This window comes from Littorina saxatilis, linkage group LG8, assembly GCF_037325665.1.
Source record: "Littorina saxatilis isolate snail1 linkage group LG8, US_GU_Lsax_2.0, whole genome shotgun sequence".
NCBI lineage: Eukaryota > Metazoa > Mollusca > Gastropoda > Littorinimorpha > Littorinidae > Littorina > Littorina saxatilis.
In genome coordinates this window covers 56,260,847-56,273,206 of record NC_090252.1, presented here as the reverse complement: position 1 = coordinate 56,273,206, position 12,360 = coordinate 56,260,847, and the positions used below count along the sequence as shown (strand labels likewise).

The 12,360-nt window shown below is 42.3% G+C and overlaps 2 protein-coding genes across 2 annotated transcripts in view; both read left to right on the top strand.

The window, feature by feature from the left end:
- LOC138974751 (cubilin-like) overlaps positions 1 to 949 on the top strand; it is a 52,801-nt gene extending 51,852 nt beyond the window's left edge. The window contains exons 11-12 of the mRNA XM_070347477.1: positions 237 to 333; positions 799 to 949. Coding sequence (XP_070203578.1) covers positions 237 to 333; positions 799 to 949 — 248 coding nt within the window. The remainder of the gene's footprint in view (positions 1 to 236; positions 334 to 798) is intronic.
- A 2,717-nt stretch (positions 950 to 3,666) lies between these two features.
- LOC138974750 (CUB domain-containing protein 2-like) lies at positions 3,667 to 11,518 on the top strand. The gene is made up of 4 exons (XM_070347476.1): positions 3,667 to 3,677; positions 4,210 to 4,322; positions 4,850 to 5,005; positions 6,171 to 11,518. The coding sequence occupies exons 1-4, from the start codon at positions 3,667 to 3,669 to the stop codon at positions 6,296 to 6,298; spliced, it is 408 nt and encodes a 135-aa protein (XP_070203577.1). The 3' UTR covers positions 6,299 to 11,518.
- Positions 11,519 to 12,360: the final 842 nt, after the last annotated feature.

The window sequence follows — 12,360 nt, the reverse complement described above, 5'->3', positions numbered from 1 at the left end:
GCTCAGGTCTTTTACGGACCACAGTGGTGACACGGGGTTGGGTCATGGATACCTTCTCTGAGTCTGCGCATGTATAAAGTTGACTCGTGTCCGTCCCATCCAGATTGGAAGCCTTGATCCCGGGATCACAAGTCCAGTGCTAGAGCAGCCGAGCTACCAGTTTAACCCTCTTGCTGCCTTTGGGTAATCCGGACTGTATGTATGCTTATGAACGTTTGAGTTTGTTTGTGTGACAGACTACCCTTGTAATAACAACACGGAGAGGCGACGGGCCGAAAGCGACAAGATAGAGACACTGCCTTCATTGTCTACCAACACTTCTGGCTTTCCAAAGTAAGTTCTTTGTGTCTGATTCAGTCTCTGTCTGTCTCTCTCTCTGTGTCCCTTCCTGACTGTCGTCTGCCTGTCTGTCTGTTTGTCTCTCTCTGTCTCTGCCTCTCCATCTGTGTGTGTGTGTGTGTGTGTGTGTGTGTGTGTTTGTGTGTGTGTCCGTGTGTGCGTGCGTGCATGCGTGTGTGTGCGCGTGCGTGCTAGCTTGTGTGTGTATGTGTGTGTGTCCGTGTGTGCGTGTGTGTGCGTGCGTGCATGCGTGTGTGTGCGCGTGCGTGCTAGCTTGTGTCTGTGTGTGTGGGTGTGTGTGTGTGTGTGTGTGCGTGCGTGTGTGTGTGCGTTCGTGCATGCGTGTGTGTGTGCGTGCGTGCGTGCGTGCATGATTGCTTGTGTCTGTGTCTTTTTGTGTGTGTCCGTGTGAACACTAAAGATGGCTGCATTGACCTGTATTGTATGTGTTCGTTGCAGTGATGCCCAGTGTCGCTACCTGCTGTCCGCGTTCAGAGTGGTGGACGCGGTGGAGGTGGAGGTCCAAGGAAGGATGGTGCCCCGCGGTGACGCCACATGCAAGGGAGACTACATCGCCTTCTATGACGGTAAGTCTGACGTCACCACTTAGGAGCAGTACATGGCTTCCTAAGGCCATAAATATGACATACTTTGTCTCCTTCTTCTTCTTGTTAAAGACGACTTCGCAAAGATGTTGCAAAGTCTTTTTACTAAAAAAAATAGTGCCAATGCTTCATGCAGCTAGCATTGTGAAGTCGACTTGCTCCAATATAATTGAGGCATAGGGATTGCAGGGACGGGAAAGCTAGGGTTGTTTGGATCAGACATTACAGTGAAAACAGCAGGAGTTAGAGTTGGACTCTACTGCAGATGTAAATACAATGATCCCAGCCACCACTATTTACCCCCTTTTCTCTCGTCTTGTTCACAATCCATTGTCTATTGTGTTACACATACAGGAGAGACGTCATCTTACCCCAGCCACCACTATTTACCACCTTTTCTCTCGTCTTGTTCACAATCCATTCTCTATTGTGTTACACATACAGGAGAGACGTCATCTTACCCCAGGCACCACTATTTACCCCCTTTTCTCTCGTCTTGTTCACAATCCATTGTCTATTGTGTTACACATACAGGAGAGACGTCATCTTACCCCAGCCACCACTATTTACCCCCTTTTCTCTCGTCTTGTTCACAATCCATTGTCTATTGTGTTACACATACAGGAGAGACGTCATCTTACCCCAGCCACCACTATTTACCCCCTTTTCTCTCGTCTTGTTCACAATCCATTGTCTATTGTGTTACACATACAGGAGAGACGTCATCTTACCCCAGCCACCACTATTTACCCCCTTTTCTCTCGTCTTGTTCATAACCCAGGGGCGGATCAGTTGCTTTGCAAGGGGGGGGCACTTTGAATCGAAAGTGAATGTGATGGGCGCGAAGCGCCCGAATTTGCTAGGGGGGTCCGGGGGCATGCCCCCCCTGAAAAATATTTTGACCAAAGAAGCAAAATGGTGCCATCTGGTGCCATTTGAACTTAGAAATGGTCATAGAATCAGCATAGAAAAATCTTCTTTTTTTTCGGGGGGGGGGGGGGGGGGGGGGGGGCACGTGCCCCCTGTGCCCCCCCCCCCTCGTCCGCCCCTGTAACCCCTTGTTTGCTGTGTTGTACATTTAGGTGAGACGTCCTCGGCCAAGGAACTGAAGCGTTGGTGCGGGGCGAATTCACGCCGTGCGACAGTGACCTCTAGCGGTCGTCACCTTCTGGTGGAGGTCAAGTCCGATTACCATGACAACCAGTATGACGGCTTCACTCTGGAGTACTATTCTGTGCCAGGTGCGTGAATACAATTACATATTAACTATCGCTTATTACAGACCATTTGTAAACGTAGATACGTAGACTGGCCTCTAGCGGTTATCGCAATTTTCTTAAGGTCAGATTTAGTCACTATGACAAAATGTATGTAAAAGTTCTGTGACTGAAACCACCCATTACGTAATGCATTTCAGTTATGTATGCCGCGCAAGGTGAAGAATGACATGTGAAGAATGGTGGATGGTTTGAGTGACCCTGATGTTACGATCTTATGCTGAATATTTTGTATGCACAGTACACTCTGTTGATTGAAAATAGACCTGTTTGTTGCACTTATTAGAGAAATGAGTATGCTTCCTGTTGTTATTGTGTAATTAAACATGAACAACCATTGGACACATTTCTGTAGATGCCTAGGAGGATAAGGATAAAGGATAAGATTTTATATAGTCCATGAGGGTAACCTCACAGAAATTCGGGCTGCTTTCTCCCTGGGGAAAGCGAGCTGCCATACAGTATACGGCGCTACCCATTTTGTTTTTCCTGCATGCGTGTATTCATGTTTCCAAGCCCTGAGACTTAATGCCGTGTGAGATGGAATTTTTTTACACTTTATTCCAAGTCACACGGGTATTTGGTGGACATTTTTATCTATGCCTATACAATTTTGCCAGGAAAGACCCTTTTGTCAATCGTGGGATCTTTAACGTGCACACCCCAATGTAGTGTACACGAAGGGACCTCGGTTTTTCGTCTCATCCGAAAGACAAGCACTTGAACCCACCACCTAGGTTAGGAAAGGGGGGAGAAAATTGCGGCCTGACCCAGGCCTGAACACGCAACCTCTCGCTTCCGAGCGCAAGTGCGTTACCACTCGGCCACCCAGTCCTAATTTGTCATTGTGATTATTCAAGGATTGATAATCATGTTTTGGTCGTGATTGTTAACAGCAAGCGGCCGGTGCGAGAGACGGACAGAGCTGACGGTCAACAGTACCTGGCAGCGACTGACCTCCCCCAACTATCCCTTCTACTACCCCATGTAAGTCACGGCTAGATCACCTCTTCTTCTTCTTCTTCGTTCATTGGCTGAAACTCCCACGTTCACTCATGTTTTTGCACGAGTGGATTTGTACGTGTATGGCCGTTTTTAGCCCGCCATTCGGGCAGCATACGCCGATTTCGGGGGAAGCATGCTGGGTATTTTCGTGTTTCTATCACCCACCGAACTCTGACATGGATAACAGGATCTGTTCTGTACGCACTTGGTCGTGTGCTTGCCTGTACACACGAAGGGGGATAAGGCACTAGCTGCAGGTCTGCACATAAGTTGACCTGGGAGATCGGAATAATCTCCACCCTCAACCCACCAGGCGGCCGCGGCCGGGATTTGAACTCACGACCTTTCGGTTAGGAAACCGATGTCTTATCCACTACGCCACTGCGCCCTTCTGGCTAGAACACCAACTTGTTTCTTTGCCGACGTTGTCATCAGTTATAATGGATTTCATGTCAGTTTGACAATCAGTCTTCGAAAGACACAGATACCTATGTGAGACTGTCGTACGCGACATGTGAAAAGACGCAAAGATCAAAGAAAGAAGCAGAAGATATATGATATGTATGAATGATTTGATATATCTAGTTATGAAATCAACTGATATGATTTAGCTATAAAGTTAAGAACAGATGTGACGGGGTGCGGGGGAGGGGGGGGGGAGAATTGCTCACAGCCAAGTGGAATTCCGAGAAACAGCCTTTGTGATTGGTTGTTCTATTTAGATTGGTTATTCTTGTTATCACAACTGTAACACATACTATAATTTGCTCACAACCAAGTGAAACAGCCTATGTGATTGGTCGTTATTTTTATCTCAACAGTAACACGCACTGTGAGTGGGGGCTGACGGCCCCGGAAGGAGTAACAGTCTTTTTGATTGGTTGTTATTTTTATCGCAACAGTAACACGCACTGTGAGTGGGTGCTGACGGCCCCGGAAGGAGTAACAGTCTTTTTGATTGGTTGTTATTTTTATCGCAACAGTAACACGCACTGTGAGTGGGTGCTGACGGCCCCGGAAGGAGAAACGGTGGTGCTGAAGGTCATCAAGTCCGAGATGGAGGGAGACTGCTCGGACATTGTCCGCGTTTATGATGGTCAGTGCTATTAAGCTTTGGTTGATTTTCCAGACATTCCGGTTACTCTCCTTGTCTTTCTCTAAATGACGCTGCTTGGCTATTCACTCGTATGTCTTTTCCTCAACTTTGCTTAATGTCATTCTGTCTGTTTGTCTGTCTGACTGTTTGTCTCTTTATATCTGATCATTTCACGTGCTCTGCATTGTGTGTGTGTGTGTGTGTGTGTGTGTGTGTGTGTGTGTGTGTGTGTGTGTGTGTGTGTGTGTGTGTGTGTGTGTGTGTGTGTGTGTGTGTGTGTGTGTGTGTGTGTGTGTGTGTGTGTGTGTGTGTGTGTGTTTATTTTTTGTTGGAATCATTTTTTTTGGTCCTGAAATCAATAGTTCACATTCTCTTCTTTAGTCATTGTTTCCTCTCCAATCTTTCATCTCATCTCCTTCAGTCTTTGCCTCATCTTGACTTTACTACAGTTATGTACCTTAATATAACTAGTCCAACCATAGTTGTCACCTTTTTGATACTGACCCCAACGATTTGCATCCCCGCAGGCAAGGAGAAGAGCCTGGAGGGTTCGCTGGGCCGGTGGTGTGCCAACGAGGCCCCGCAGTATGCCAGCACAGGGCGCCATCTGCTGGTCATCTTCACTGCTGACGATCGCTGGAACACTGGCGGCTTTGAGGCGCACTTCAGCATTGATGACGCAGGTATGAAGAGAACGCATTTGAATTTTTTTTTTTTCATTTACATTTTCAATTTTTGTGTGTGTATGTGTGTGTGATAAAAATAAATAAATATATTTATAAATAAATAGATAATATACATCTATAAATAAATATATTCATAATAAATATATAAAAAAAAGATTGGAATAATATTTTCATTTTCAATACTTTATTGTCCTGTCCATGGGAATTTCGGGTCGCTTCCAGTGGAAAGCTAGCAGCAACAGAGTAACGAGCTTTTTAAAACAAGCCATGAATGGTTCCTGGGGGCAGTTATTGAAACCATAGAATGTCCCTGTACCACAGGGAAGGGGAGTTGCGAAGTACAGGGTGACCCATAAAAAAAGAGTACCCAAACAAAACGTCATAAATTGAACAAAAGTAAAGCAATCTTCATAACATTTATTTACACACACAAGTAGCCTCTGCATGATTTCAACAGAAAATGTTAGCGTTCTAGCTTGTCTTTCAGGAAAATTATGCTCATTCTACAGAACATGCTCCAAATGGCCTCCCCCGGATTTAAATCCCCCAGATTTCTATCTTTGGGGGTTCCTGAAAGACAACGTCTACAGGAACAACCCACAGACAATCACAGAAGTCAAGAGAGCCATCACAACAACCATTTGCGGAATCTCGGAACAGAAGTGTGTGCGGGTGATTGATAACTTTGCGCGACGAGTTCAAGTTTGCCTGCAGTGGCGCGGAGGCCATTTGGAGCATGTTCTGTAGAATGAGCATAACTTTCCTGAAAGACAAGCTAGAACGCTATAATTTTCTGTGCAAATCATGCAGAGGCTACATGTGTGTGTAAATAAATTTTATGAAGATTGCTTTATTTTTGTTCAATTTATGACGTTTTGTTTGGGTACTCTTTTTTGGGGGGGTCACCCTGTACCAGCTTTGTGTCTAATAAAACAGAGTAGACTGCAATGTTAAATGAGTATGACAAAATAGCTGTTCATATTTTGGAAGGTTAGTCCAAGTATACGAGGCGGAATATTCACTAATCTATCCGCTTAAAAGTCTATAGACGAAATAATAAAAACAGTGAATGAACTGAACTGTGTGTCACTTGTTGTCATTGTCTGTCACTGTATGTCAAGGTGTACTATTATTTGGTATTGTGTGTCACTGTATGTTACAGGAATCTCCACCGGTTCTGTGTGGGCTATCGTGGGGGGTCTCCTGGCAGCTGTCATCATCATCGTGCTCGTCGTCATTATTGTCGTCCTCTACATGCGTCACTGGCGCACGGAGCAGCGCAAGATCTAGACCTCACATGATTATCCAGGTTACAGGGCCTTGTGCGTCACTTGCAAAAGGAGCAGTGCACGATCTGTACCTCTTATTGTTATCCAGGTTACCGGGCCCTGTGTGTCACTGGCAAACGGAGCATTACAAAATCTAGACGTCACATCCTTAACTATGATACCGGGCCTTGTGTATCACTGGAGCACAGAACAGAGCAAGATCTGAACCTTACATCCTTATCCAGGTTTCCGGGATCTGTACTTCACTGAGGCACGGAGCAATGGAAGATCTAGACCTCTCATTGTTATCCAGGATCACAGAGCAGCGCAAGGTCTAGAACTTTCATGATTATCCAGGTTACAGAGCTCTGAGCGTCACTGGCGAAAGGAGCAACGCAAGATCTAGACGTCACATCATTATTCAGGATACCGGGCCCTGTGCTTTACCTCACTGCAAACCCATGGTAGTAGACCCATGGATATTTTTCAAGTATTTTGACAGGCTCGTTGCAATATTTGCGCCATACAAACATCGATTGGATCCAAACATGCGAGCCCGTTATATAACAGTGCATCAGTGCGTACCTTTGTGCAAGCCTTTAAGCAGATCTCACTTTCCAGTGTAGCAAGCCAACCAGTATTGTTGATTTGTAATGCCGGTCTCTTCACAATGTTTGCATCCTTTTGTCTCCATCAGCCTGATAATTCTCTGCCAATCCCAGGGCTATCGGGATGCATCATTTTGTCTCCATCAGCCTGATAATTCTCTGCCAATTCCAGGGCTATCGGGATGCATCACATACAAAAAGCAAACAAGATTGCTTTTGTATTGTTAACATTCAGATCTTACTTCATATCCATGTTCGTGGGCTTACTGATATTCTTCAAGTATTATGCCGGGCTCATTGCAATATTTGCATAGTTTCATGTATCCATCACTTAAAGAACTATGGGTCCAATATATAGGATACTCAGGACACATAATCACTCGGGATTTATTGCAATGTTGATTATTTCTGTTTCCATAAGCTCCATCTAGTTCCTAGTCATAATTCTGCATCGTAAACTTGGGATAGATTACATTTCATCAGTTCATGCAGGTCTCACTTTCTATCCAGAAAACCAAGCCCACTTAAATATCGCATTCTGCATGTCGACCAAATTATGTGCATTCCTGTCGGTGTAAATCATTTCTGTTCGGGCAGATCGCACACCAAATGAAACCAAGCTGCAACACAATTTTTGTCAGATCACACATCAGACGTCTACAAAGCCTGGCCCTCTGGAGTTCCTCATTCCATTCACAGCTGAGTGGATACGTTCATCATTTCCAGTCCTGCGTGCTTGGTTCAGCAGAGCACTCGCTGTCATCCTCTGCATAAGCATTGAACACGATTGCAGTCAGCTTTTCAAAGTTAGAACTTTAGATATATTTTGTGTGCAGCATTTTGTGTATGCAGCATGATCGGCCAAGCGATTGATAATAATAATACGAATATTTATAACGCGCACATATCTCACCAACAGGCGACTCAAGGCGAAAGAGTCCATGAGCTCCTTTTAATTCAATTTGGAGGATCTGAATCTCCTGTGATTTTTTTTGTACACAAATCGACCCAGCAGAGTATAACACATCAGGATCTTTGTGGAACACGTGAGCCGAACTCTCACTGAGCATCCCTTGTTCAGTACACCACACCAGTTTCTCTGAAAACTAAAGGACATAGACTAGTCAGTAGTGAATCCTAATGATTGTGTGGACTACACCATGTGCTCAAAGTTTACTAACTGTGCACGCTTGTGTGAAGAAATACGTCGGACTGTGAAAGGAACAAAGTTGCATCGGTCCCGCATAGGCCGAAGCTGGGCGTTAAAATTCAACAACCAACCAACAGACTGTGAATTTACAATTATTTTTGTTTCACTACGTTATAACCATGACTCTAACCTGCAGCAAGATTTGTTTGTCTGAGACAATAACCATTGGAAACCAAGTTGCAGCGCAATGTTGGTCAGACATGTGCGAATCAAATAGAAAAGGATTTAATACGGCTGTCTCAGGGGAGGTGTGCAAGAGAATGTGCCCCACTGGGATTTGTTTGAGATTTCAACCAATCCGAACCTAGTACATGTACCCAGGTCCTTCCGAACTGAGCACTTTCTCGTGCACACGAACTCTGTATCCCTGATTCCTAACACCAAAGTATGGATACAAGTTCCTCAAAACTCACCATTTGGAGTGTGGATAGTATACCAAATCGACTACTTTATGATTTGTGTTTCTGTTTCTGTAAGCTCTTCTCATTTTAAGAAGTAGGATAAAATATGGAATGAAGTTCACCAGAGCTTGCCATTTGAAGCGTCCGATGGTATATTCAAATGACGCATGTGTGATTTGTGTTTTGATTCTTAAAATTGTTTACATTTGATAAGGAGAAAATTTGGACAGAAGTTCATCAAACATCGCCATCTGGAGAGTTCGACGATAAATCGAAACGACTACAGAGTGATTTGTTTTTATATACATGTCCTAAAACTCTCTTCGTCAAAGAAGGGAAAAGGTAATTCAAGATATAAGAGAAAGAATAATGTGTTAATTATGTGCGATATCTTTTTTCTCTCTCTGGCCTTGTTGATCTCGCAAAGACTTCACACTGACTATCCCCCCTCCCTTCCTAAGTACTGATGATTTACCTTTTGTAATTTAAACTCATGGGGATTAATTCGTTCAGAAAAAAGTAGTATACCTTAGAAATTATCTTCATCGCAAAATCCTCCCCTTCCGTCATTCAAGGGACGTAACCAGTTGGTGCATGTTTTCGAAGTAATAATATTTTGGGGTAAAACCTATCAAATTTCACCACGAATGTCCTTCACATGCAAGAGACCGGCATGATTTTCTCCTCCAAATAAGTGCACCGCTTTGAGGGGATAGTCAGGTTCGAGTTTATGTGAAATCAAGAAGCCGGTGAGAACAATTATCTTTCGAGAAAAATGATATCGTAACAGGTTGTCCAGTATTCCTTGTCCAGAGTTTCGTATCCATGGTACCAGGCCGTTTATGTAATTTGCATATGTATTTAACACTCCATATCCATGGTGCCAGGCCCTATGTGTTAGTGTGTCTAATATTGTATCACATCTTTCCAGTCCTTTATGCGCAGGCCGGATTATAATTCAGTTACGAAGAAAGCTGGGATTCCCAAATATCTCACTCCACCTCTACTCATCAAAATGAAAAATGATTGAAAAGAATGGATTTAGGCAGGTAATGAAAGTCTGTTGACTTTGATGAACACTTGGTCAATATCGGAAGTTTAAACATACGTGGACAATGTTTATCTGACAGGTCATAATTTGTCTTTGCTCTTATTATTCTTGGCATTTTCTAAAATGTTTCGAATTACATTTTCTTTGAAATGTTGTACTCAAAGTGTTATTCGCTCTCGTTTAGTTTTATTCTTGATGATGCTTTCTTTATATTGCTGTTCGTTCTTAAAAAAACAAATCCCATGTTCGTTAGCCTGAAAGATTGTTGGATACTAAACACTTAAAGTCACTATTGTCAAATTGGTACAAATTTAACGAGATTAACTTGAGGAATAAAGGCAAGTGGCGCTGAGATGAAATACAATGATTGAGTGAGCAGTGATTGACATTCCAGACAATATGTAGCTTAACTCTACCCCATTCGGTCTGCAGATATGCTTATCAATCATTGCAGTTGCAGTTAGGGTTGACGACACATGATGATATTTGTTTTTACTGATTGTGAAGTAGGTTGACCAAATAGGTCATCTTCATCGTTCCGGCCACACAAACGCCATATTGTTAATCACCATTAACATCATCCATACCTGGAATTTTGTCGTATCTCATTATAATAATTAGCACGTTTGTGAAAATTGGCCTTATGTTATTTTCCGACGGTGCTGGCCTTAGAAGATAATTACTCACCATAGCAACGTTGTCACGATAGTCCTGACGATTACGATTAGTCTTGTTATTAGCGATTTTGTGTGCAATTTCTGGTGTTTATGCATAGTTGTATCGGCCAGCTTTAATAAAGTGAGGAGGTCTCTGAAAGAGTGAAAAGGTCGCAAAAGTGATTGCCATAATGTGACCCTCCACCACGGAATGAGTCGCATGTCACCTCACGCGGTTCTGCGCTAGGCTTAATATTAGTCCGGGGGGTGTCTGGTAACAGTGTGAGAGTCACCTTAGTCACAGGCTTATAACTCAAACAGTTTTCGCTCTTTTCTAAAACGATTTTCACCACTAGATAGATCATTAAAAACTCTTTAGGAAAATGTAAAAATATGAAAATCATGCAAAGGTGACATGCGACTCATTCCGTGGTGTAGGGTCACATATCTTGTTGCGATGAGGTCAAACATTGTTGTCAAATAGTGACAGGTACGCGCGTGTACAGTCGTGATCACAGACACAGATATGTGCAGGCTTTTACACGGAATAAGAATACTTATCCTTTGACTTGTACGTAAATATACAAATCCAATAGCGTAGCTGCCTTTTGTCCAGATTGGGAATTTGAAGAAAAAAAATTGGATTTTTTTTTCGCTTAATGATTTTTAGAAAAGTGACATAGGTATCCCTTTCAGAATTAATTCAAGCACATTATTCTTACTCTATGCGTGAAACAACCAGGCTGTTAATTGATATTTGGAATTATCAAAAATGCTCTTACTCTGTGTAAAATCCTGAATAGATCTATGGCGGTGAACGTTATCGCTCCCATGAGAAGGAGAAGAAGAACCCACTGACTGAAAATGTTTGTGTGAACAGAACAGTCAGTTGGATATATAGATGTGTATTTGTTACTGTAAATACGTCACGCGCAAAAGGTACAGAGAAATAATCAAACCTTGCAATATCACTAATTATACTTTCAATTGTATTAGTATTTATTCTTAACTTGCACTGTTAATACTTTCGCACTCGATATTTGTTCACAGCACTTTAAATTTACGCTGCTGTACTTTTTGTGAAGCAGAAAAGGCTACTCGTGAAACAGATGAAAAAAAACTGAAGGAAAAGAGAAAGGATATCATTTGTTGAAATTTTTTGTTTTATTTCTCAATGGCGGATTCATTATTGTAGGAAGATCTCTGGTAAGATATACCAATCAGTTTATTAGAATAGCTAAAACAGATTGCTGCTATTAAAAAAAACAAAAAACGGAAAAATAATAACGATTTTATAAGATTGTTGTACTTAAGAATGGTGCAGTTCTGTATTGGAGTGTGTGAACTCCATTAAAAGACGTTAAGAAGTTGTTTGTATTAATCAGTTTTGATTGTTATCTCAGAATGTTCACATGCTTACATCAAGGACTGGAATATTAGCTTCACAAGGCAGTATTTTAGTGAAGACCATCAGTTTTTAGAATACATCAAGCTGAAAGGAAAAGATTGAAAACAATGTAGACAGTTCCTGTTTATTCATCCTTTTTAGTATTTTGTCAAAGACTTTGATGTAAATGTTGTTGAAAAGTTGTTGCATATTGATGTTATTTCATGTTTGCCTGCAGCTAGTGTTCCGTGTACATTGATTGCAATAGCAGATGTTTTTCTCTTCCAAACTCGTTCGTATTGTTTATGTCAAGTTGTGTTATACGTTCACGTGTTAGTAACCAAAGAGGCAGCGAATGCTTTTATTGCATGTGTGTACAAAATGGTGGTTTTACAAAACAAATACTTACAAGGACCCTTTTTTGCTTTTTGAAGCCTGTTAAAATAATACCGAAATAAAATCGAATCCTTGGACATTCCGAAACACAGTATGGAAGGGATATTGTGTTCATGCTCGCTCTGTTGAAAATATATTGTTGAAAACACTGATGTACATGTAAGCGAAAGTTTCGAACAGAGGCGACACTCACCTTATAGGAAGTGGAGGTTAAAGCAGCATTGTACATAGTTATAATGAATTCGTACAACTCTTTTAATGACATTTTCCGTTGAAGAAAATCGAAGTGTACAGTTTCATATCTCTAGGGATTAGGTGAGAGGGTTGTCGACCCCGTAAGACAACACACACACACACACATACACACACACACAC